Genomic DNA, 27,712 nt, shown 5'->3' with positions numbered 1-27,712 from the left:
GTAGTGGGGGCACTTGGGGCAGTAACCCCCAAACTGGGAGAGTGGCTCCAGCAAATCCCAGGAACAACATCTGAAGCCTCAGTCCAGAAGAGCGCAGTCCTAGGAACATCGAAGATACTGCGCAGAACCCTCAAACTCCCAGGCCTCTGGTAGAGGACCCGAGCTTGAGGATGACATGGATACCACCCCCCCGCCGGGGGTGAGAAGGAGATTTATATATATATATATATATATATATATATATATATATATATATATATATATATATATATATATATATATATAAAATTTAAATTTATATAATTATTTATTTTATTTATTTTAATGAGTCTCGCATGACATGCCAGAAAGTTGCCTCTGTAACTCTGCTGACACTTTCCTTTTTCACCCAATGTGGCATCTAGGTTTCCTCTTTCTATATATATTCCATTCAGTTCATTCCACTCTCAGACACTATACACTACCAACTCACATTACACACAGCACTGATTGTTGTGTCTTAATAACCAACTCCCTTTGTGCATCATCAACCCTACTGCTTTTACTCAGTAACTCATTGTAACCTGAAGCACTGGGCAAAAGTCTTGCTTTGCTTTACATGCAAAGAAATGCTGTAAAGAAAAGATGCCTGCAAAAATTATGAAATTAAATGTTTACCTCTGCCAGCCTGGCTGGAGGAGGTTATGTTTTCATGTTCGTTTGTTTGCTTGTTTCCAATGTAACTCAAAAAGTAGTGAACAGATTTTGATGAGATTTGGAGGAAATGTGAACCATAGGCCAAGGAACAACTGCGTTAATTTTGATGTAATTCGGGATAGACCGGTATATGAGGATCGAGATATATGCAGATCCAGGATTTTTTTTTTGCCTTTTCCCAACGTAACTCAAAAAGTAGTGAACAGATTTTGATGAAATTTGGAGGAAAGGTGGGGCATGGGCCAAGGAAAAATTTGATTAGATTTTAATGCAAATCTCGAGATATTTATTTATTTATTTATTGTAGATATTCTAATATGTGGCTTGGCGGTTGCATGTACTTGATTGAGTATCCTTCTAGTTCTAAATAGTTTTTTTTTCTTTGAATGGTTGGAAATGTGAAAAGTTTTTATCCTGACCCATGAATGCAGAAGTCATAATCATCAAAAACAAAATTAATTAGCATTTTATATATATATATATATATATATATATATATATATATATATATATATATATATATATATATATATATACACACACACACACACACACACTCGTACATTTATGCAGAAATATAGAAAATTATAAAGGGTTCACAAACTTTCAACTACCACTGTGTGTGTGTGTGTATATATATATATATATATATATATATATATATAGTGTGTGTGTGTGTGTGTGTGTGTGTGTGTGTGATGAATGATGAAAAGTGCATTCATTTCTATTTGATTATAAACAGTTCTTGACTCCTGTTGTGTTGTGAGCACTACAGTGCTAACCCAGTCTTATCCATTACATTGCTATGGTGAGGATGAGTGTAACAGTTGTGTACATGACTAAGTAATGTTGGAGGTTGTTGTCTTACATAATACTTGTAGTTTCCAGGTCCTGCTAACGTTGTATTGTGCATTGTCAAAAATCACCATCAGCCAGCAGGTGTACAGGCCCTCGTCCTCTGTGGAAACGTTTCTGATGATAAGACTGTCTCCTGGCAAAATTTCATAATGAGACCCATTTATTAACGGGACACCATCATGAAAACCCTGGACATAACACAATAACCAGTGTGTTACTGAGCACTGACATACTTTTAGGAAGTTTCAGGATTGTGGTTCAACCCTAGTCTAGACAATCAATCTGTCCATCTTCAACAGGCCTTCATTCTTCTCCTCCTGTCATATGAGACAAAAAAACGTACCTTGAACCAGCATGGACTTTCCAGCCTGTTGAAATGATTTATGTGCGGACATCCAATGGACAGGTCCTCAGCTGGCTTTGTAGAAACAGGATGTGACATCATCTCCATGTCTTCTCTTCCTTTCTCATAGATGGTCACAGTGAAGCTACCAGTAAGGCAGAATGTGTCGCTGCTAAATGGACAACAGAAACATACATGAGAAAAAGAAGCTACGACATTATTAACAATTATTGATGTATAGAAGCTTATACATCTCTCTCTCTCTCTCTCTCTCTCTCTCTCACACACAAGCACACACACACACATGAGTATGTCTCAATGTTTTATGAAGAATCACAATAGGTCTGGATTCATTAAAGAAAATAATACAGTGCTGTTTAATTCTCAATTCTGATTGGTCAGGAGGTGCTGATTAATTTTCTCTAAAAGAGGAAACTGTCTCTGCAGTTTAGCTGGCAAATCACAATTTTATCTTAATGCACTTCTAATATGTCATTGTTTCTCTAGTAACAAGTAGGACTGTAGTACTTGAGGCTGGTCTCAAGATCACTTTTTGAAACTCTCGGAACTGACCAAATTTTTACTCCATCTTGTTTTGGTTTCAGACATAGAGGACTTTGGACTTTTTTTCAAAACCAGTCAAGACCACAACTCAGGGAATTTCACTAAATTGCCTGTGCATTGTCTGATTTATTTGCTAACATTGTTACTCTGATTGGATGTAAAACTTCCTGCTTCAAATGCAACCAATAATGTGACTCATTGCTAATTTCAAATGTTCATTACTGTTAATGACTGTCACCCCTCCCCCCTTCATACACACTGGTCTGGTCCTAGTCTTGATTCGGTCTTGCCCTGCCTTGGTCTTGACTTGATGTCAACCCCTCAAAGGCTTGGTCTTGATACACTTTGTTCTTGGTCATGACTTGGTCTTGGTTTAGGTGGTCTTGACTACAACACTAGTTAACAAGGCACTTACATGGACTTGTATACATGGACGCTCCACATAATTTAAATGCAGAAATGAACTGATTTTAAAAAATCTTGCTATTTAACAAAGAAAATGTCTTTGTTAATGTAGTTGATAGTCTTCTCTAAGGAGATGTTTGTTTAACATTAAAGGAAGGAGTCTCCAGTGTCAGCACTTTGAAAGTCAGTAAATATTTCACCATGGGGAAAGTCTTCAGAACAGAGAAGGTGGGCGTTCCTGTTTTATCATATCAATCATAATTAGAAGCAACTTGTCTTATGAAAAAGTTCCACAACACACACACACACACACACACACACACACACACACACACACACACATATATATATACACACACACTACCGTTCAAAAGTTTGGGGTCACTTTGAAATTTCCTTATTTTTGAAAGAAAAGCACTGTTCTTTTCAATGAAGATCACTTTAAACTAATCAGAAATACACTCTATACATTGCTAATGTGGTAAATGACTATTCTAGCTGCAAATGTCTGGTTTTTGGCGCAATATCTACATAGGTGTATAGAGGCCCATTTCCAGCAGCTATCACTCCAGTGTTCTAATGGTACAATGTGTTTGCTCATTGCCTCAGAAGGCTAATGGATGATTAGAAAACCCTTGTACAATCATGTTAGCACAGCTGAAAACAGTTTAGCTCTTTAGAGAAGCTATAAAACTGACCTTCCTTTGAGCAGATTGAGTTTCTGGAGCATCACATTTGTGGGGTCGATTAAATGCTCAAAATGGCCAGAAAAATGTCTTGACTATATTTTCTATTCATTTTACAACTTATGGTGGTAAATAAAAGTGTGACTTTTCATGGAAAGCACAAAATTGTCTGGGTGACCCCAAACTTGTAGTATATATATATATATATATATATATATATATATATATATATATATATATATATATAAAACCTTTTTTTCTGTGGCATAAGAGGAATAAAACATTTTGAGATGAAAATAATCACAGTGATTATTTTCTTATAACACATGAAGTGTCATTCCTTAAATAACTTTGTCCATTTCAAACTACATCATAATAAATCACTTGCACAATCCTGCCTTCAGACTTTTGGCCATGCCCCCTTACTGAGTCTAACGCTGGTACTGAGTAACACTAAACTATGTGCTGGGCATGAAAGTGATTCTGCTTCCAGATGGAGCTATAACTGTTGTTGTCTGTTGTGTCTGTGTGTATAAACAGCATTGCATCACACAGTGTCAGGAAACACGAAAGTCTGAGATACTGAACAACTCGATTTCCTTCCTCAGTACATAGCTTGTCATCACTCCATCAGAGCATGAAGTAACACCAAAAGTGTCAAAAGTTTTGAGAAATTGTACATAGAACTAATCTGGATGAAAAGAACATTTGTGTGAAACAAAAACAGATACAAAACACTTCCGGTAATAAACATGTCTCAGAAAAACTAACCACGTTATTTAGGGATTATTTATTAGCTATTTGTTTTGTGTTCTCTTTAGTTCTGCTTTCAGAGGTTTTTTTTCTTTTAATCAGTGAAGAATTATTGCTTTTGTTAAAAAAAACAATAATGTGATGAATCAGTATCAGATTCAGCTAAATGATGGTTCTTGGACTTGGGCATATTCATATAAAAACATGAGTAAAGATTAAAATATCAGTCTTTCAGGTGTTTTTTCCTGAGCCTACCTGAGCACATAGGTGTACGTTCCTGAGTCTGAGGGCAAACAAGGGAGGAGCCAGAGGACCCGACCCTTCTGTATCACCCTGTGACCCTGGTTTCTGAGGTCACAATGCTTGCTGTGGAACACCTGGAACGTGGTGCTATTGTCTACAGGCAGTTTCATGTACCAAATGTAAGCTTCCAGAAATGGGAACGTGATGGCCATAGCTTCTCCCTGAGCGTGGAAATCCTCAATCTCTTCACCAATCACTTCACAACCGGCTAGAAAAACACAAGTGTCTATAAGTTTTGGGATAAAGATATGGACATAAAGGTACATGACTATCATCGTTCTAATCAAATCTGAGTTAGGTGCTAGTGGTGTACTGCAATACCATTATCTGCATCTATTTAGTACTCTAAATAGTTGTAGTTGTAGATTGTGATTTAAAACAGAAGTGGGCATTTCTGGAAAGCTTTCTACTTAATGTGACTGAGTAAGCTAGGAAATTGGTCTTCAAAAACAAAGTATTTTCTAAAATCAAGTAACTGTTTATAGTTGAGATAATATGAAATGTTAATATTATAGCAAAGTTACTGAACAATATTTTCAGATTTACTTTACAGTTTTTGGTTTGTTAAATTCCAAAAAGTGTAGACTTTACTTGACTTTTCCCACACCATCAGAATTTACAACAAAGTTGACCATAGTACTGCTGCCAGTCAAACTGGGGTCCTTTAAGCAGCATTTTATTGTAATCATGTGAAGATTTGTTGTTTTACTAATGATGGAGAATGCTGATTTAAGAATGACGTACAAAAAGTTAATATTTGACAGATTCTTAAAAAAATCATGTGCTTCCTTTGTAAATTAATGCTGTCCTGGTCATCCCTTTAGAGCATATTAAGCACGAAAGTATGAAACAATTCTAGCAATGTTTCTGGAAAAAAGAAAGAAAGAAAGAAAGAAAGAAAGAAAGAAAGAAAGAAAGAAAGAAAGACAAAAAATACTGCACCTACAATTATGTATTTGTTTAAAATGCATGATCTCTGTCCAGTCTTTATTACCTCCACCAACTATGTTGGAGGAGGTTATGTTTTTGCCTCCGCTTGTTTGTTTGTTTGTTTGTTCCCAACATAACTCAAAAAGTAGTAAACAGATTTTGATGAAATTTGGAGGAAAGGTGGGCCATGGACCAGAGAACAATCGAGTCAGTTTTGAAGTAAACCTGAATATGCGGCTTGGTGGAGTTATGCACTCTAACGAGGACCCTTCTAGTCTTATTGTCTGTCCCTATTATGTGTTAACATTGTTTACTGGCATAGCTGACATCATACAGCAATCTATATCCAGGTGCCATGTGTCAGGATCGTCTTTACAAAAAAAAAGAACAGCCTGTTGTTTGATGAACTAAAAATACTATAAGATAAACTCTAAAATATACTCTATCGGTTTCTCTAACAGATGCCTCAATCCCTGCGTAAAAGTGTGCATCAGTGAATGAGAAGGTTTGTTTGAGAGCTGATTCACAGATGTGAACTTTTTTTTAAATGCAGGCAACACCATTACTCATTCATTTCTCACTTTAACTGTTTAAATGCTTCAAAAGACACCACATTTTGTATATTTTTATATTTTGAGCTGTTTGTGTGGATAACGAGTCATGTGTTTGACTCTCAGCTGTGCGTATTAATGGAGATGATCAGTTATCAGGATAAATGGAAATACACTCAACCAGCTACTTTATTAGGAACACCCATCCACCTGCTGTTTTATGCAGTTCTCTAATCAGGCCAGTCCCTTAACTGCAGTACAATACATAAACTCATGCAGATACAAATCAAGAGCTTCAGTTAATATTCACTTCAAACATTAGAATGGGGAAAATTTGTGATCTCAAAGTGTGACTTTAACTGTGGCATGGGTGTTGGTGCCAGATGGACTGGTTTGAGTATTTCAAAAATTGCTGATCTCCTGGGGTTTTCACACACAACAGTCTCTAGAGTTTACACAGAATGGTGCAAAAAACATTGAGCGAGCAACAGTTCTGTTGGTGGAAACAAATGCCTTGTTGATAAGAGAGGTCAGAGGAAAATGGCCAGATTGGTTCGAGCTGCCAGGAAGGATATAGCAACTCATATAATCACTCTTTACAACTGTGGTGAGTAGAAAAGCATCTCAGCATGCAAGAGCAGAAGACCACATTGGGTTCCACTCCTGCAGCCAAGAACAGGGATCTTAGACTCAATAAGTTCCTATTAAAGTGGCTGGTGAGTGCAAGGTTTCATTGTTGGTGTTTTTTTTTTTTTTTAATGCATCACAGACAGACACAGCAACACATTATTAATAATGCAGAGAACAATAATCACTGGTCATAATAAAGGAAGTGTTGTCTGGTTTAGAAAAATTTTGGCAGACTTATATGAGCTGAGCCACGTGATCAATTTGAATGGCCTCATTTGCTGAAACAAGTCATAATTCTCTTCAGGAGCATGCAGGACTGTCTGTTTTATCCCATCTGTTCCCACAAAGTTTGACCAATCCCATCTACTACTTCAGTTATTTTTGCTTGGACCTGCTGGCCATGTTTTCTAACTAAACAGTTAATAATAAGTTATCACTTGGATAAAGCAATTACTGAAAATGAATGAACAAATAACTAAAGCTTAATTTATATAAGATACAGTAAATTTACATTCTTATGAGTCACTCATATGTAGTTATTGCAGGCTTAAAGATGGTCAATCTATTAAAATTGAAAAAGAGTAGTCACAGTTTCAGTTCTCTTAAAATGTTCTTCACACCATGACAGCTGATCATCTGTAACGCTCCTACAGCCTGGAAGTCACGCATTATATAAAGACACTGATTTTATATGTCCTGCCTCATCACTGGGAGTTGAAACAAATCCTTTCTATACATCATGCTTTGATCAGTAATTCATATTTACTAGTGCTGTATGGTGTTTTTGTTTATTTGTTTGTTTGTTTGTTTGTTTTGCATTGAAAAGGATATTAGTGATAATAATTCAATTATATTGAATGAACTGGATTAATAGAAATGCTAACTTTGATGGTTAATCTTTATACAGTACCAGGCAAAAGTTTGGGCATGCCTTCTAATTCAATGTTTTGTTTTGTTTTCATTCATTAAAAGTTGCTTCATGTCTTAAAGTAATGATGGACATCATTTCTCTTTACTGAGTTGAGCAGTTTCTGACATAATATGGATTACTATAATTGTGGTGTGGAATAGGGGTATTTACTGTATTTTTATTATTTACTATTTGATCTCAAACACATTAAGATGGCAAGAAATTGCACTAATGAACTTTTGACGAGGCACAGCTGTTAATTGAAAACCATTCCAGGTGACTACCTCATATAGCCGGTTAAGATAATGCAAGTAGTGTGCATAGTGTTATCAAGGTAAACGCTGGCTACTTTGAAGAATCTAAAATAGTAAACTTATTTTGTAAACACTTTTTGTTTACAACATAATTCCATATCTGTTATTTCATAGTTTTGATGTCTTCAGTATTGTTCTAAAATGTAGAAAATAGTCACAATACAGAAAAACCTATAACTGAGTAGAGTAGGGGTGTACAAACTTTTGGCCTTAATGAGTCGATTATTCACTAATGTCAGTGAACTACTTCAGCATTATTTGAAATTTCTGTAAATGCTTCTGTTTGTACTACACAACATTTTTCTCTATAATATTGCACTTAAATCTGATTATTCTGAGTTACAGGACATACAAATAAAACTGACAAGATTAGCAAATAAATGATGGCGATCTTGATTAAACTACACACAAACATGTCATAGAGCCAAGTGAGCACCACATCCAACACACTCCCCTGATAATGCCCATGGCCTTTCCTTATCCCACTGAGCTTCAGCCCGCTTCATCTGACTGCCTGCTCCTGTTTTTATACTGGCTCCAACAGAACATGATCCCGATACAGACCGGGTTTAATTCATCTTGTACAGATCCCAGAGAGTGACAAACTTCACAGATTACTTTAACTATTACTAAAAGCAAAAATGAGGGGGGAAAAACTCATCACACTAATTTTTCACTCACATTACCTTTCACAGGCACTGTGCAGGCATGGGCAAGTGCACAGGACACGATTATCCACACACTGAAACTTATGACGCACTGCATGAAGAACAGAGTGGACATGAGAGAAATGGCTGAATACATCATCACAAGCACACACACTTACAGTGGTGCTTGAAAGTTTGTGAACCCTTTAGAATTTTCTATATTTCTGCATAAATATCACCTGAAACATCATCAGATTTTCACACAAGTCCTAAAAGTAGATAAAGAGAACCCAGTTAAACAAATGAGACAAAAATATTATACTTGGCCATTTATTTATTGAGGAAAATGATCCAATATTACATATCTGTGAGTGGCAAAAGTATGTGAACCTCTAGGATTAGCAGTTAATTTGAAGGTGAAATTAGAGTCAGGTGTTTTCAATCAATGGGATGGCAATCAGGTGTGAGTGGGCACCCTGTTTTATTTAAAGAACAGGGATCTATCAAAGTCTGATCTTAACAACACGTGTTTGTGGAAGTGCATCATGGCATGAACAAAGGAGATTTCTGAGGACCTCAGAAAAAGTGTTGTTGATGCTCATCAGGCTGGAAAAGGTTACAAAACCATCTCTAAAGAGTTTGGACTCCACCAATCCACAGTCAGACAGATTATGTACAAATGGAGGAAATCCAAGACCAATAGGGGTGCTCACACGGCATATATTTGCATCGATGCTGCACCGATGTATTTTGTTGCGATATATCTTACACCGGTGTAAATTTTGTGGAGCGTTCACACGTCACAAACCTGCTAACTAGAGAGAAGCGTGTTAGCACCGGTGCAGCCCCACTTGCGGTCACATGGCAGTTTTTGCGACCGTGCTATACGATAGTAATAATGCGGAAATGAAATATGCGCATGCGTGAAAATGTACTTCCTTTTCCTGGTTGTCATGGCATCACCAAGCGCCGGGAAAACAACGTGGATGAAGATACCAGTGTTGCCAGATATTGCTGACGTTTTCCATCCCAAAATATGTTCAAATCCGCCAAAAAGCACTTAAAACCACCCAATCTGGCAACACTGGAAGACACGCAATTCTGTTGTTGTTGATATTCGCCATTTTGGAAGTGCAAAATACCAGGATGCAAATTATGCAATGCCTGTATGTAATCAACTCTCCTCACGCGTAGCGAGTCTACCCCTGTAGCGTTCAGACATCCCATTTTATATCGGTGCTGCCCTGCAAACTAGCATTTACTCCGGAGTAAATTTCTTAAATCACCTCCTGAGCAGGGTTAGATTTGCACCGGTTTAAGCAGCTTTCAGGGGCTACACCGGTATAACTTTGTACCATGTGAACGCTCTACTGGGGCAGCCCCGGTGCTACACCGGAGTAAAAGTTGCCGTGTGAACACCCCTATTGTTATCCTCCCCAGGAGTGGTCGACCAACAAAGATCACTCCAAGAGCAAGGCGTGCAATAGTTGGCGAGGTCACAAAGGACCCCAGGGTAACTTCTAAGCAACTGAAGGCCTCTCTCACATTGGCTAATGTTAATGCTCATGAGTCCACCATCAGGAGAACACTGAACAACAATGGTGTGCATGGCAGGGTTGCAAGGAGAAAGCTACTGCTCTCCAAAAAGAATATTGCTGCTCTTCTGCAGTTTGCTAAAAATCATGTGGACAAGCCAGAAGGCTATTGGAAAAATGTTTTGTGGACGGATGGGACCAAAATAGAACTTTTTGGTTTAAATGAGAAGCATTATGTTTGGAGAAAGGAAAGCACTGCATTCCAGCATAAGAACCTTATCCCATCTGTGAAACATGGTGGTGGTAGTATCATGGTTTGGGCCTGTTTTGCTGCATCTGGGCCAGGATGGCTTGTCATCATTGATAGAACAATGAATTCTGAATTATACCAGTGAATTCTAAAGGAAAATGTCAGGACATCTGTCCATGAACTGAATCTCAAGAGAAGGTGGGCCATGCAGCAAGACAACGACCCTAAGCACACAAGTCATTCTACTAAAGAATGGTTAAAGAAGAATAAAGTTAATGTTTTGGAATGGCCAAATCAAAGTCCTGACCTTAATCCAATCGAAATGTTGTGGAAGGACCTGAAGCAAGCAGTTCATATGAGGAAACCCAACAACGTCCCAGAATTGAAGCTGTTCTGTATGGAGGAATGGGCTAAAATTCCTCCAAGCTGGTGTGCAGGACTGATCAACGGTTACTGGAAATGTTTAGTTGCAGTTATTGCTGCACAAGGGGGTCACACCAGATACTGAAAGAAAAGGTTCACATACTTTTGCCATTCACAGATATGTAATATTGGATCATTTTCCTCAATAAATAAATTACCAAGTATAAAATTTTTTCTCATTTGTTTAACTGCATTCTCTTTATCTACTTTTAGGACTTGTGTGAAAATCTTATGATGTTTTAGGTCATATTTATGCAGAAATATAGAAAATTCTAAAGGGTTCACAAACTTTCAAACACCACTGTACGTTGAGCTTAGATATAGAAAACGATCAGTTCATATCCTGTAACATCAGGTAGGGAATGAAAGTTCAAAGCTGCTTCAAAACTTGTACTCTTAATATCTTTAAGGTAATATCTTAGTCACCTTCTGAGAAAATGCTCAGTGTGAATGTTTAGAACAAAAATTCACAGGAGCAAAGATTTTTCTTCTTAAAAATATTTATTTGACGTAAATGTGCACAGTAAGTGCACAGTAATATTTGGTCTATTTATTACAGCTAGAAAGATTTTTATTCCTGAACTTTCCACTACCAGAACACATTTGGGTCCAGGCTGACATGGTTTTGAATGTTTTGAGTTATCCAGGCTTGGATTAAGTTTATTCAATACACATGAGCTAATATAATACACCTTTGATAAAGGTGCAACAACACAAAAATATCACTAACTCCCTGGCTGTGATTTCGAAATCACTGGACGTCCCTTGACCCCAATTTCATGAAAGAAAAACTGATTTAAAGAACAGTATAATAAGAGCACAAGACCAGGAGTTATTCGTATCCTAAATGTACATGGTGCACAAGCTCTCATTAACTTTCTGGAAGAATAGATCCTGTGGAAAAATCCTGTGGAATCATTATCATCCTGAATGACGAAAGTCAATCATATGTAGTTATTGCAGGCTTAAAGACAGTCAGTCTATTAAAATTGAAAGAGTAGTCACAGTTTCAGTTCTCTTAAAATGTTCTTCACACCATGACAGCTGATCATCTATAACGCTCCTACAGCCTGGAAGTCATGCATTATAGAAAGACACTAATTTTATATGTCCTGCCTCATCACTGGGAGTTGAAACAAATCCTTTTTAATACATAATGCTTTGATCAGTAATTCATATTTACTAGTGCTGTATGGCTTTGAATGTAGTTTGCATACAGAAAAGAATGTTAGTGGTGTTAATAGAACATGATTAATAATTAACACTTACTTACACACGAATGATCACCTTAAAAATCTTAATGATTCAGTGTTCAGGAATTACAATTCTGTCAGGGACCAGACAGGAGAGGAGAGCAAATGCGTTCAAACCAGAGTTTATTAATAACAAGGGAAAAGGGAGAATGTGTGAGAAGTCCAGTGGCAGGAGAACTGAGAGGCAGGCATGGCTGGTGGTGATGCCTCCCATCCAAGTATTGACTAGGCCCAACCCTGCTTAGCTTCTGAGATCTGACAGGATCAGGCATTGTCAGAGAGGTGTGGCTGTAGGCTGATAGTACTTGGGTTTCAGGCAGTCTCCCAGCAAGCAGTCCCTCAGCAGGCAGGAGTTAGAGAGCAGGCTGGAACACAGAGTCACAAATCAGTTAAAAAGATAGGGGACAGGTTACCAGGGCTGAAGAGTAAGGCTCCAGGCAGGGCTGCTCACACCAGGCAGATGGAGAGGCAGGCAAGCAGCAGGGCTGAGCGAGCTGGAGATCAGGCGAAGGTACAGGAGAGGCAGGCAAGAGGCAGAGTCGACAGAACGGAAGGCAGATCAGGTTACCGGGGCTGGACAGCAGACAGAGTCAGACGGAACAGGATATTTTCAGGAGTCAGAGTAGTAGGAACACAGAGCAGGTTATCAGGCTGAGAGTTGCAGACAATCTGACACAGAAGCTTGGGAGGACTGCAGCTTAAATACACACAGGGGGAAAGCAGGTGATCAGTAACAGCCAATGACAGTCACTGAAAGATAATAAGAGGAAGTGAGTGCGAGCATGGCCGGTAATGCTGAGTGGAGATGTTACCTGAAGAGAGAAGCCCACAGGTAGGACCATGACAGAACCCCCCCCCCCCCCCCAAGGGACGGCTCCAGAAGTCCCTAGCCACAGATCCACAAAGACGGGCGGGAGGAGGGGGAATACTGGTGGAGGGTTAGAACTCCTCTGACCGGTCAGAGTCCAAGTCCTCAGGATCTGGTTCAGGATCAGACTCAGGGACAGTAGCGGTGGGCGCATCGTCATTCCGACAAGGCCCCTTTTGTCGACCCCTCCGGTTGGCCAGCTGGTCCTGGTCCAGATGCAGGCGATGAAAGGTGCTGATGAGGGTATGGTCTAAGATTCTCCCAGCAAGGACCCACATCCTCTCCTCAGGACCATAGCCCTCCCAATCCACCAGGTATTGGAGGCCCCTGCCCCTGCGTCGTGACTTCAGCAGTCGCCAGACGGAGTAGACCAGGCCACCATCAATGAGATGAGGAGGAGGAGGAGAAGATGCAGCTGGGACCAGCAGGCTCTCGTGCACTGGCTTGATCTTAGAGATGTGGAAGGTGGGGTGCATTCTCATAGATTTGGGCAGTCGGAGCCGGACAGCAGACTGGCTGATTATCCTCTGGATAGGGAATGGTCCGACATACCGAGGCGCTAGCTTACGAGACTCCACCTGGAGGGGCAGGTCCTTGGCAGATAGCCACACCTTCTGGCCCACCCGGTAGGTGGGCGCAGGCGTCCTCCGCCTGTTGGCGCCTGTAGAGTAGCTGGTGACTGACTTGAGGAGTGCAGCGCGGGCTTGAGACCAGGTGCGGTGGCATCGGCGTGCATAGGTGAGGGCAGCCGGGCAGGTGACCTCTCTCTCCTGGCTGGGGAACAGGGGTGGTTGGTAGCCATACACGCAGTGGAATGGGGACAGGCCGGTGGCTGAGCTGGTGAGGGAGTTGTGAGAGTATTCCACCCACAGCAGGTGCTCGTACCAGGCCCTAGAGTTGCGTGACACCATGCACCGAAGTGCCTTCTCCAACTCCTGGTTAGTCCATTCTGACTGGCCGTTGGACTGGGGTCGGAATCCAGAGGTGAGGCTGGCGGTGGCCCCGAGTAGGTGACAGAACTCCTTCCAAAAAGAGGAGGTGAATTGCGGCCCCCGGTCCGAAACAATGTCCTTGGGCAGCCCATGGATGCGGAAGACATGTTGCAAGATGATCTGGGCAGTCTCCTTGGCTGACGGTAGTTTAGGGAGGGGAACAAAGTGTGCCATCTTGCTAAAGCAGTCCACGATGGTGAGTATGACTGTCATCCTGTTAGAAGGGGGTAGACCCGTAACAAAATCCAGGGAAATGTGGGACCAGGGTCGCATAGGCACGGGCAGAGGCTGGAGCAAACCGGCAGGAGGCCGGCTGGAGGACTTATTTTGATTACAGGTAGGGCAGGCTCAGACGAAGTCTCGCACATCCCTACTCATAGTAGGCCACCAGAACCGTTGGGCGAGCAGGTGGTAGGTGCGAGTGGAACCAGGGTGGCAGGCTAGATGGGAGTCATGTCCCCATTGTATAACCTGGGATCGCAGGTCTTCAGGAACGAAGAGGCGACTTGCGGGGCATGCACTGGGGCTGGGTTGGTCACAGAGGGCTTCCCGCACTCGTTCTTCGATGTCCCAGGTCAGAGCAGCAACGATACAGGGGTCAGGTAGGATGGGAGCCGGGTCCTTGGAGGGGGCATCATCCTTCTGGAACTGGTGGGAGAGTGCGTCAGGCTTGGTGTTGCGAGATCCGGGCTGGTACGAAAGGGTGAAATTGAATCGGGTGAAAAAGAGAGCCCAACGGGCCTGTCTGGGGTTGAGTCGTTTGGCGGTGCGGATGTATTCTAGGTTCTTATGGTCTGTCCAGACCAGGAATGGGACTACGCACCCCTCCAGCCAGTGACGCCATTCCTCCAGGGTGAGCTTGACTGCCAGCAGTTCCCGATTGCCTACATCGTAATTGCGTTCGGCCGGTGATAGCCGGCGGGAGAAGAACACACAGGGATGGAGCTTGTTGTCTTCCGCAGACCTCTGTGAGAGCACTGCCCCGACTCCCACATCCGAGGCGTCCACCTCAACGATGAATTGCCGCTCCTCATCAGGCAGCCGGAGGACGGGAGCAGTGGTGAACCGAACCTTGAGGGTGGCAAAGGCTTCGTTGGCGGCCGGAGTCCAGGTGAAGGGCTGTTTGGTGCTGGTCAAGGCGGTGAGGGGTGATGCAATGGTGCTGTAATTACGAATGAACTTCCTGTAGAAATTTGCGAAGCCCAGGAACTGCTGGAGCTGCTTCCTGCTCTCTGGTACTGGCCATGAAGTAACTGCAGAGACTTTGGCAGGGTCCATCTGGATGCTCCCTTCTGCCACGATGTACCCCAGGAACCCCACAGACTTGGCATGAAACTCACATTTCTCTGCCTTGATGAAGAGGGAGTTTTCCAGGAGACGACGGAGCACTTGCTGGACATGCTGGGTGTGTTTGGACAGGGTTTTAGAGAAGATCAGGATGTCGTCGAGGTAAATGAACACGAACTTGTTCAACATATCTCGCAGGACATCATTCACCAGAGCCTGGAATACCGCTGGCGCGTTGGTAAGGCCAAACGGCATCACACGGTATTCATAGTGACTGGTGGGGGTGTTGAACGCGGTCTTCCACTCATCTCCCACCCTTATCCAAACCAGGTGGTAGGCATTCCGGAGATCGAGTTTGGTGAAGACCGTGGCTCCCTGGAGCAGCTCGAAGGCGGAGGTAAGCAGTGGGAGAGGGTATCGGTTCTTGAGGGTGATGTCGTTGAGACCCCTGTAATCGATGCAGGGGCGCAGGGATCCATCCTTCTTTTCCAGGAAGAAGAACCCAGCGCCGGCGGGAGAAGAGGATGGACGGATAAGGCCGGCAGCCAGAGAGTCACTGATGTAGGCCTCCATCGCCTTCCTTTCCGGGGCGGACAGAGAGTAGAGACGACCCTTGGGTGGTGCAGTGCCTGGGAGGAGATCAATGGCGCAGTCGTAGGGCTGGTGAGGAGGCAAGGAAGTGGCCTTGGTTTTACTGAATACCTTCTGAAGGCTGTGATAACACACTGGGACATTAGTGAGGTCGGGGGCAGAGCTGGCAGGTGGAGTTCGGGTGTTTAGGATGGCAGCTCGTAAGCAGGTCTGGTGGCAGTCCTTGCCCCATTCTCTTATCTCTCCAGTGGCCCAGTCGAGGTGAGGACTGTGCTGGAGGAGCCATGGATAGCCCAGGATGAGAGGTTGGCCGGGGGAACGGAGCAGGTGAAATTGGATGGTTTTGTGGTGGTTGCCTGACAGAGTCATCGGAACAGGGGCAGTGAGGCAGGTGACGGTGCCAAGGAGGTGGCCATCCAGCACCCTGGCTGGCACAGGAGAGGATAAGAGATGGCTCTGCAGACCCAACTGGTGTGCAAGCTCGGTGTCCATGATGTTAGCCTCGGCGCCAGAGTCAATCAGGGTGGCCAGGGTGTGGGTGGAATCCAACAGATGAAGACAAACTTGGAGCATAGGTTTCTGGCTGGTGGAGGACTGGATGGTCATTGAACCCAGCCGGGCCCCTCCTATGTCCGGCGAGCTCGGGCTTCTCCATGCGCTGATGACTGACTGAGTCTGGCAGGCCCTCTCTCGTCGACGAGTCTGGACCCGGCGGTCAATGCAGACAGCCAGGGCGATGGCCTCATCGAGTGTCGACGGTTGTTCGTACGAGACCAATTCGTCCTTCATGTAGTCAGCCAGGCTGTGCAGAAAGGCGTCCACCAGCGCCTGCATGTTCCACTTGCTGTGCCGGGCCAAGGTCCGGAAATCGATCGAGTAGTCAGCCACTGTACGTCTGCCTTGGAGAATACTCATCAGTCCTCCAGATGCCTCTACTGATGACAAGCCCAGGTCAAAGACCTTAATCATCTCCACTGCAAACAGGGAGAAGGAGTCACACGCCGTTCATACTCAGCAGTCCCCCACAGGCAGGCACAGCCAGTCAGATGAGTGATGATGAAGGCCACCTTCACGAAGGTTCTGGGCTGCAGGTCAAACAGCAACCAGCAGCTGGTCAGGAAAGCACAGACTTGGGAGGGGTTACTGTCAAAATGCTCCAGACTGCAGACCTTGGGTTCCAGGGCAGTGAGCAGCTGGAATGCTTGGTCCAGTCATTGTTGCTGGAACTGTTGCCCAAGCTGGATCAGGGCTGCAACATCGGCAGACATCCGACTGACATCTCCTTCAGTGCGCTGCAGCCAATCTAGGGCAGAGGGTTCGGGTGCTGACTCCATGTCTTGGTCAGATCGTTCTGTCAGGGACCAGACAGGAGAGGAGATCAAATGCGCTCAAACCACAGTTTATTAATAACAGGGGAAAAGGGAGTATGTGTGTGGGTGAAGTCCAGTGGCAGGAGAACTGAGAGGCAGGGATGGCTGGTGGTGACATCTGAGGTGACATCCAAGTACTGACCAGGCCCAACCCTGCTTAGCTTCTGAGATCTGACAGGATTAGTCATTGTCAGAGAGGTGCGGCTGTAGGCTGACAGTACTTGGGTTTCAGGCAGTCCCTCAGCAGGCAGGAGTTAGAGAGCAGGCTGGAACACAGAGTCACAAATCAGGTAGCAAGATAGGGGACAGAAATGCAGGGTCAGGTTACCAGGGCTGAAGAGTAAGGGTACGCTGACACTTGCACGATTCCGTGGCACGCATTGGCACGACTCGAGTCGTGCCAGTGCGCAAACTAGCTGTAAACTGGCGTGAAGTGTGCATAAACCCGTCATGACTGCATGCCATGTCGGGACGAGAATTTTGAAATGTTCAAAATTTTGGTCACGACAAAATTTCGCGACCGGGTCGTGAACTATGCGCAAACTGTTCGTGATCTCGTCGTGAACTCGTTGGGACGATGCGGGAGGATGCGTGCCAGTGCGTGGAAGTGTGTGCCATGCCACGACTGTCACGAACTGCCACGCATAGTTCACGAACAGCTCACGTCAAGTTCACGAGTAGTTCACGACATGTTCACGAATTGGTGCGCGTCGCAGCGTGGCCGTGCCTTCCCACTGACACGGTCACGCATTGATGGCACGAGCAGTTCACGACTAGTTTACGCACTTCACGAACAGTTTGCACATGGCACGAGCAGTTCACGACGAGTTCACGAGCAGTTCACGACTACTGCGCGACAGTGGCGCTTGCGTCGGTGCGGGAGTATATATAGGGCTTCCCGGACACTTCTCGCCATTCGCAATTTTTTTTTCTTGCTTTTTTCTTTAATGTCTTTTATTTTCTATTCCTTCATGACTTTTTTTTTGGGGGGGGAGTTTCGTTTCTTTTATTTCAAAAATGGAACAACTGTGGATGCAGCTCATGAAGCTACTACCATTCTTTCTTGCCAAGGGACAGCACCAGCAGGGGACATGTAGTAATGTGACAGGTAGTCTCACTGATCCTTTGCATCCTTCTGGGTATGATGGCCAGTTAGAGGCAGCAGCCCCTGCAGGTGTCGGTCAGTCCTCCATCCACCAGGGATCAGATCATGTGTGTCCGGATCTTCGCGGTCCACTTCTGAAATTGCGTGTGGGTATCTGATGAGGATGAGGTTGTGCATGACACAGGCGTGCCCAAGTCGGCACGACACCGTCCGAATTGCGCAAACTCGTCGTGCCAATGCGGGAAGTGCGTAAACTATGCGCAAACTATGCGTGAACTCGTCGTGCCAGTTCGTGAATGTGGACGGGCACACATTCGTGAACTCGTCGTGAACTATGCGTGAACTAGTCGTGAACAGTGCGGGAGCCTCCCAGTTCGTGCCCCAAAATGGCACGACTTGCCACGACAAAATCGTGGCCAAAAGTCGTGCAAGTGTCAGCCTAGGGTAAGGCTCCAGGCAGGGCTGCTCACACCAGGCAGATGGAGAGGCAGGCAAGCAGCAGGGCTGAGCGAGCTGGAGATCAGGCGAAGGTACAGGAGATGCAGGCAAGAGGCAGAGTCGACAGAACGGAAGGCAGATCAGGTTACTGGGACTGGAGAGCAGACAGAGTCAGACGGAACAGGATATTTTCAGGAGTCAGAGTAGTAGGAACACAGAGCAGGTTATCAGGCTGAGAGTTGCAGACGATCTGACACAGAAGCTTGGGAGGACTGCAGCTTAAATACACACAGGGGGAAAGCAGGTGATCGGCAACAGCCAATGACAGTCACTGAAAGATAATAAGAGGAAGTGAGTGCAGGCGTGGCCGGTAATGCTGAGTGGAGATGTTACCTGAAGAGAGAAGCCCACAGGTAGGACCATGACACAATTCACTATTATAGCATTACTTGCAATTATAAAAATTGTGCCACATTTTGTGGTGCAATACTGCACTTAATTCTATATTAATTCTAAATATTTTAATGATAAAGCTGTGACAGAATTGCCCAACAAATGGTAGTAATCTTGATCAAAATGAATAACTCAAATAAACATGTTATATAACAATTTGGTCTTATCACAATATTAATATTTCAGGACATTCATGAACCTGTGGGCGGCACGGTGTAGTGGTTAGGGCTGTCGCCTCACAGCAAGAAGGTCCAGGTTCGAGCCCCGTGGCCGGTGAGGGCCTTTCTGTGCAGAGTTTGCATGTTGTCCGCGTGGGTTTCCTCCGGGTGCTCTGGTTTCCCCCACAGTCCAAAGACATGCAGGTTAGGTTAACTGGTGACTCTAAATTGACCGTAGGTGTGAACACTGGAAGTGACGTCATCAGAATGAAATATCAGGAATTATTATACATACGGGTCACTTTTCCCATGGAATAAAAACATGTATTCTATTCCCTTCTAGCGGGTTTATTGATTCCATGCAATATTATCATAATATCGCTTATCATCCACGTATTACGCCACTTTCCCCAATGGAGAATGAGTGTCGAATATTGTTATAATATTGCACATTGTCAAGACAACACATCACACGTGAAGGTCCAATGACAAAACTTTTCTGCTGCGCATGTGCACAATCATTTCTTTGTCGGCCAGGAGAGAGAGAAGACTTGCATTAAGCACTAAATAAATAAACTGAAACTAAAGATGCGCTGAACACCTGAAAGGCTACCAAAACTTAATTATATATTCTTCACGCATATTTCCAAGAGAAAAACATACCAACAGACACCAAAAAAACTGGAAAAGAGACACTTGGAGACATACAACTTCCATACTAGTGAGTGACTGACAGTTTGTTCACAAACATGACCGTGAGGTTTGCTTCACTAAAAGCCAAAGATTTAAAAGAGAAAGATGCACTGAACACCTGAAAGGCTACCAAAACTTCACTGGATATTCTTCACACATTTAATCTTCTGCATTAAAGATATGGAAAAACTGGAAAAGACACATGTCAGAGATGTAAAACTTCTGCACTCACGAGTGACTGTAACAGTTTGTAAACAAAAATTGCAGCGAGGTTTGCTTCATTAAATGCAGATGATTTAAAGAGACAGACATGCTGAACACCTGAAAAGCTACCAAAACCTCACTAGATATTCTTCATGCATATTTACATGAGAAAAACATACCAACGGACATAAAAAAAACTGGAAGAGAGAGTAATAGCAGAAATATTGTCAAAGATCTACTTGGAGGTGAGGAAAAGTGATGGAGATTTTTACAAAAGGACTTCACTCGTGGACTTCACTCAGCAAAGCCCTTTTGTTTTGAACAACTGCAGTGTAACAATTAACTATGACCAAAAGTAACTGTGAACTTGAACTGTCTACCTGTATATAACTTGTATATTAGTTGGGTTGTTGTTCAGGCAATTTGGACTTGTACCATTTTTATTGTTAGAACTTTGACTTTGTACAGTACACTGGATTGACAGAACATTGAATTACATTCGATCAGAATCAGCATTCAATATTGGTAAGTTACCCCCCTGTTCTTAACTTTTTGTAAAATCTATAATTGTTTCATCAAATGTGTATGAAAATAATAATAATAATAATAATAATAATAATGGATTTTTTCATGGTATATCAGATATATTCCATGCAGCTACTCGTCTTCGACTTGTTCAATATCATGCTAGCTGAATGGAATATATCTGATATACCACTCAACACCAGCCAACATTATTTAGTTGTATTTAGGTGTAGTTGGTGTAGTTCGTTGTTCCTGTTTCCTGTTTCCTGAGTTGTTCGCGCCGAGTCCTTTTTCCCGCGAGTGCCGGCGTTAATTACTAATCCTTTTTTAACTTTTTTTCTATAAATAAATTTCCAGTATCGTCTTCATTTTTATTATACTGTCGCTTTCATTTTTGTACTTTTCACTTTCGCTTTCCTTTTTCCGGTTTTTTTTTCCATTTTTTTCTTTTTCTTTTTTCGGAAGAACGCCGAGACCGGAAGCTTTCTTTTTCTCTCCTCCTGTGTAAAGTCCACAAGCGGAGGCCATCTGATCTGCTTTAATATCAACAGATCTTCATTTAAGGTACGTGAATCTTTTCATCATGGCACACCTTCAGCCTGTTCAGTGTGCTGAGTGCAGGATGTTTAGTCATTCTTCCTCCGTCACTAGCGATAGCTCTATTAGCTTTACTTGTGATAAGTGCAGATTAGTTAGCTCTCTGACGGAGAAGATTTCAGTGCTAGAAGCGCGTGTCCAGGCTTTAGAGCAGGTTAGTGAGTGTGAGAACAGTGTAGTTCCTGTTAGGGAAAGTCTGGACGCCCTAGGTGGAGTTAGCAATCCCCCAACTCCGGCATTAGAGCCCTTACAGCAGGGCGAATGGGTGACGGCTCGGCGGCATAAGCGTAGAGCCAAAGCTACCGCAGAGGCTCGCCCACGGGAGCACCACTCCTCTCCGCGTCACGTGTCGAACAGGTTTGCTCTCCTTAGTGATGCACCCACTGAGAAACCTGAAAGAGCTCTGGTTATAGGGGACTCTATCATACGGCACGTGAAATTAGCTCAGCCTTTAGGGGCACCAGCAGCTTTAGTCAGGTGTATACCGGGAGCCAGGGCGCCGGACATAGCAGGTAATCTTAGGGTCCTAGGCAAGCACAGGTTCTCAAAGATAGTTATCCATGCAGGAGCTAATGATATACGCCTTCGTCAGTCTGAGGTTACTAAGAGTAACTTTGTAGAGGTGTTTAAATTAGCGAAGGCGATGTCCGATGCTGTAGTATGCTCTGGCCCCATCCCAATGCGGCATGGCGATGTAGCTTACAGCAGGTTATGGTCGCTGAACTGCTGGCTGTCCAGGTGGTGCTCTGAAAACAGTGTGGGCTTTATAGATAATTGGGCTAATTTTGAGGGCACTGCTGGCCTGTTAGGGCGGGACGGTATCCATCCCACTCAGGAAGGTGCTGCTCTCATTTCCTGCAGCATAGGTCATAGTCTCAGAACAGGCCTAGTTAATTTCTGACAATCCAGAGCCAAGGCCAGGGAGCAGACGAACAGGCTAAACCGACTGTCTGCTAGCTGCACAGAGTCGTCACTCAGGGCCCACTACATCGAGACTGTGTCTGTTCCCCGAGCTCAACAAAAAGGTAGAAATTTTCAGAGAGTTTGTTCCAGTAACCTAATCAATATAAAATTAGATCAGACTGACTGTACAGCTGCTGCCAGCACCTTTGATCTAAAGGTGGGGCTATTAAATATTAGATCTCTTACATCTAAAGCGCTAATGGTTAATGAACTCATTACTGATCAGGAGTTTAATGTACTGTGTTTAACAGAAACATGGATTAAGCCAAATGAATATATAGCATTAAATGAAGCGAGTCCTCCTGGATACAGTTATATACACCAGCCTCGTCTAACTGGCAGAGGAGGAGGCGTCGCGGTTATTTATAACGATTATCTAGGTGTAACACACAAACCTGGTTATAAATTTAATACATTTGAAGTTTCTTCATACTCATATAATGTATGTAGCCTCGAAAAATAAGTCTACCCAGTTAATTCCATTGCTTATTATTTACAGGCCCCCGGGGCCATATTCTGAGTTTCTTTCTGAATTTGCAGATTTTATCTCAGATTTGGTTATTTCCTTAGACAAAGCTTTAGTTGTCGGAGATTTTAATATTCACTTTGATAACCCAGAAGACCCTTTAAAAACAGCGTTTGTGTCCATCTTAGATTCAGTCGGGATTAAGCAGAATGTCATAGGACCGACCCATAATGGTGGTCACACCCTTGATCTAATACTAACATTCAGATTAAACGTAGACAATATAGTCATACTTCCACAGTCTGAAGTTATCTCAGATCATTGTCTCATCTCATTCAAAATATGTCTGAGTAATAATATATGCACCTCACCACGCTACTGTATTAAACGTACTTTCACGTCAACTACTACACAGAGCTTTATAAATGATCTCCCAGAGCTGTCAACTTTGATTGGGTCACTGTCAGCCCCTGCAGAACTCGATCAGGCAACTGAATGCTTAGAGTCAACATTCCGCCATACTTTAGATAATGTAGCTCCTCTAAAAAGGAAAATGGTCAGAGACAAAAAATTAGCACCCTGGTATAATGATGACACTCGCACTTTAAAACAGACCACTCGAAAATTGGAACGTAAATGGCGTCAAACAAAATTGGTGGTGTTCAAATTGGCGTGGAAGGAGAGCTTCCTGAAGTATAGAAAAGCTCTTAGTGCTGCGAGATCAACATATCTCTCCTCTCTAATAGAAGATAACAAAAATAATCCTAGATTCCTATTTAATACTGTAGCAAAATTAACCAGGAATAAGTCCACTATAGACAGATGCACACCTGCAGTATGTAGTAGCAATGACTTCATGAATTTTTTTAATGACAAAATTGAGAATATCCGACAAAAAATTCAAACTACTAATTTAAGGTTAGACAATGAAAGTGACCTTGTAGTTAACAATATAACTGTATCAGATCATCAGTTAGAATGTTTTACTCCCCTAAAAGAAACTGAATTACTTTCATTAATCTCTACATCAAAAGCCTCAACTTGCGTACTAGATCCCTTACCGACACATCTATTCAAACTGATAATGCCTGGAGTAATTGAACCGCTTCTAAAAATAATAAATTCTTCTCTTATGATTGGCTATGTACCCAAATCCTTTAAACTAGCAGTTATCAAACCCCTGATTAAAAAACCTGACCTTGATCCCTGTCAGCTGTCCAATTATCGGCCAATATCTAACCTCCCCTTTATCTCCAAGATCCTTGAAAAAGCTGTGGCACAGCAGTTATGCTCATATTTACATAGGAATAACATCCATGAAATGTATCAGTCAGGATTTAGACCTCATCATAGCACAGAGACAGCACTGGTTAAAGTAGTAAACGACCTACTGTTGGCGTCTGATCAGGGCTGTGTCTCGCTACTTGTGTTGCTTGACCTTAGTGCAGCATTTGATACCATTGATCATTCCATTCTTCTGGATAGACTAGAAAATGTTGTGGGAGTTAAGGGAATGGCCCTCTCCTGGCTCAGGTCTTATCTAACTGATCGTTATCAGTATGTTGATATAAATGGTGATATTTCTAGACGTACCGAGGTAAAGTTTGGTGTTCCACAAGGTTCTGTCTTGGGTCCACTGCTTTTTTCTCTATATATGTTACCTCTGGGCGATATTATTCGTAAGCATTGTATTAGTTTCCACTGTTATGCTGATGACACACAGTTGTATGTCTCTGCAACACCTGATGAGAGACACCAGCTTAATAAAATTGAGGAATGTGTTAAGGACATTAGACACTGGATGCTTATAAATTTCCTTCTGCTTAACTCTGACAAGACTGAAGTACTTGTGCTAGGACCACATACAGCTAGAAGTAAGTTTTCTGATTACACAGTAACTCTGGATGGCCTTTCTGTTTCTTCACGTGCAGCAGTAAAAGACCTCGGAGTGATTATTGACCCCAGTCTTTCATTCGAAACTCACATTGATAACATCACCCGGATAGCTTTCTTTCATCTCAGAAATATTGCAAAGATAAGAAATTTAATGTCATTGCATGATGCAGAAAAACTAGTCCATGCTTTCGTTACCTCCAGGTTGGATTATTGTAATGCCTTACTGTCTGGATGTTCCAATAAGTGCATAAACAAGCTCCAGTTAGTTCAAAATGCCGCAGCAAGAGTCCTTACTAGAACTAGAAAATATGACCACATCATGCCTGTCTTATCCACACTGCATTGGCTCCCAATCAAATTTCGTATTGATTATAAAATACTACTATTGACCTTTAAAGCACTAAATGGTCTCGCACCACAGTACCTGAGTGAACTTCTGCTCCTCTATGACCCGCCACGCCTACTTAGATCAAAAGGTGCAGGCTATCTGCTGGTACCTCGTATAGTGAAGGCTACATCAGGGGGCAGAGCCTTTTCTTACAAAGCTCCACTGTTAAGGAACAGCCTTCCAAGTAATGTTCGGGAATCAGACACAGTCTCAGCATTTAAGTCTAGGCTGAAAACATATCTGTTTAGTCAAGCCTTTTGTTAATGGTGTTTATGAGGTAAAGGAGTAGATCTGGAGGGTCCTCAGACATAGAGTGTTTTGGTAAACTGGGATGTATGGATGCTGTCAGTCCCCACTCGCTTGCTCACTTGAGTTTGTTGACGGTGCAGTGGCTGGCTGCTTTATGTCCCGGGGCTCCCTCATGCCTGTGTTACCTTCTGGCTCTCTCCTTTTAGTTATGCTGTCATAGTTAGTTGCCGGAGTCCCTGCTTGTACTCGGTGCAATATGTATACTGTTCCTACTTATTCAGGTGACACTGGGCATACCTAACCACCTGTGTTTTCTTTCTCTCCCCCCTCCACTCCAAATCTGTCCCTCTGAGTTACATGGAGTCAACAGGAAATCTTTTGGTGGAGACGGTGGGGACCTCGACTGGCTATCGTAGCCTGCAGGGAATCGGCCGTCAGACATTCTGTCGCATGTCCCAGACCCGGTGAAATGTAACTGAATTGTCTTGGCCAGGCCTAAGGGTCCCATCTGCATCTCATCATTGCTGAGGAGTGTGCTCCCATCACCCAATCAAGCATCCAGCCAGAGCAGGTCATGATATATTTTTTTTTACCATATTAACATGCCATTGTGTGTCATGCCTGATGTAAAGACTCTCGTCTCTGCGAGCCTACCACACAGATTTAATACTTGTCATTTTTAGGGCATACCTAACAACATGTTTTCTTTCTCTCTCCCCCCCCCCATCTGTCCCTCTGAGTTGCATGTTGATCCTGGGATTGGGATGCTGGCCTCTTCTGCCCCTCGGACCTGCTTGATCCATCCTGGTGCCCTGTGTCTGGTCGGAGTTTTATCGCCCCACTCCTGTGAAGGACGGCCCCATGAGGACAGTTGAGGGTTATACCTGTTAAAACTGTTAATATTATAGTCAGGCTGTCTGTTGTTGCCCAAATGAGGATGGGTTCCCTTTTGAGTCTGGTTCCTCTCGAGGTTTCTTCCTCATGTCATCTGAGGGAGTTTTTCCTTGCCACCGTCGCTACAGGCTTGCTCATTGGGGATAGATTAGGGATAAAATTAGCTCATGTTTTAAGTCGTTCAAATTCTGTAAAGCTGCTTTGCGACATTGTTTATTGTTAAAAGCGCTGTACAAATAAACTTGATTTGATTTGATTTGATTTAAATATGTCACTCAGATCCGCAATGTATTTCATATGAAAAATGCAAGTTTTTCCAACACACAATGATAAACTTCATCTCCTCAAGCCAACATGTGATTTTTTTTTTATTATTATTATATAAGACACATTCACTAACAAAAAGTACCTAAATTTATCAAAACAATTCATCAATTTCCTCACAAGTGACATATAGAGAAATATGTTCTGGCTGTAGCTCATATGAAAAATATGAATGGTACATTTCCCAGTACACTCATGTCCACACACATTCATATATATATATACAGTGGTGCTTGAAAGTCTGTGAACCCTTTAGAATTTTCTATATTTCTTCATAAATATGACCTAAAACATCATCAGATTTTCACACAAGTCCTAAAAGTAGATAAAGAGAACCCAGTTAAACAAATGAGACAAAAATATTATACATGGTCATTTATTTATTGAGGAAAATGATCCAATATTACATATCTGTGAGTGGCAAAAGTATGTGAACCTCTAGGTTTAGCAGTTAATTTGAAGCTGAAATTAGAGTCAGGTGTTTTCAATCAATGGGATGACAATCAGGTGTGAGTGGGCACCCTGTTTTATTTAAAGAACAGGGATCTATCAAAGTCTGATCTTCACAACACATGTTTGTGGAAGTGTATCATGGCACAAACAAAGGAGATTTCTGAGGACCTCAGAAAAAGCATTGTTGATGCTAATCAGGCTGGAAAAGGTTACAAAGCCATCTCTAAAGAGTTTGGACTCCACCAATCCACAGTCAGACAGATTGTGTACAAATGGAGAAAATTCAAGACCATTGTTACCCTCCCCAGGAGTGGTTGACCCACAAAGATCACTCCAAGAGCAAGGCGTGTAATAGTCAGCGAGGTCACAAAGGACCCCAGGGTAACTTCTAAACAACTGAAGGCCTTGCTCACATTGGCTAATGTTAAAGTTTATGAGTCCACCATCAGGAGAACACTGAACAACAATTGTGTGCATGGCAGGGTTGCAAGGAGAAAGGCACTGCTCTCCAAAAAGAACATTGCTGCACATCTGCAGTTTGCTAAAGATCACATGGACAAACCAGAAGGCTATTGGAAAAATGTTTTGTGGATGGATGAGGCCAAAATAGAATTTTTTGGTTTAAATGAGAAGCGTTATGTTTGGTGAAAGGAAAACACTGCATTCCAGCATAAGAACCTTATCCCATCTGTGAAACATGGCGGTGGTAGTATCATGGTTTGGGCCTGTTTTGCTGCATCTTAGCCA

At 42.9% G+C, this 27,712-nt stretch overlaps 1 protein-coding gene across 1 annotated transcript in view; it reads right to left on the bottom strand.

Annotated features, from left to right (window-relative positions):
• Nucleotides 1–27,712, bottom strand: part of LOC132892105 (interleukin-1 receptor type 2-like) — a 60,484-nt gene that overhangs the window by 22,270 nt on the left and 10,502 nt on the right. The window contains exons 2-5 of the mRNA XM_060930506.1: nt 8,630–8,702; nt 4,561–4,816; nt 1,898–2,069; nt 1,565–1,742 (exon numbers count right to left, since the gene is read on the bottom strand). Coding sequence (XP_060786489.1) covers nt 1,565–1,742; nt 1,898–2,069; nt 4,561–4,816; nt 8,630–8,702 — 679 coding nt within the window. The remainder of the gene's footprint in view (nt 1–1,564; nt 1,743–1,897; nt 2,070–4,560; nt 4,817–8,629; nt 8,703–27,712) is intronic.

Source organism: Neoarius graeffei, chromosome 9 (assembly GCF_027579695.1).
Source record: "Neoarius graeffei isolate fNeoGra1 chromosome 9, fNeoGra1.pri, whole genome shotgun sequence".
Classification (NCBI taxonomy): domain Eukaryota; kingdom Metazoa; phylum Chordata; class Actinopteri; order Siluriformes; family Ariidae; genus Neoarius; species Neoarius graeffei.
Note: the sequence above shows the minus strand (reverse complement) of the source record. Positions and strands in the feature narration are given on the sequence as shown.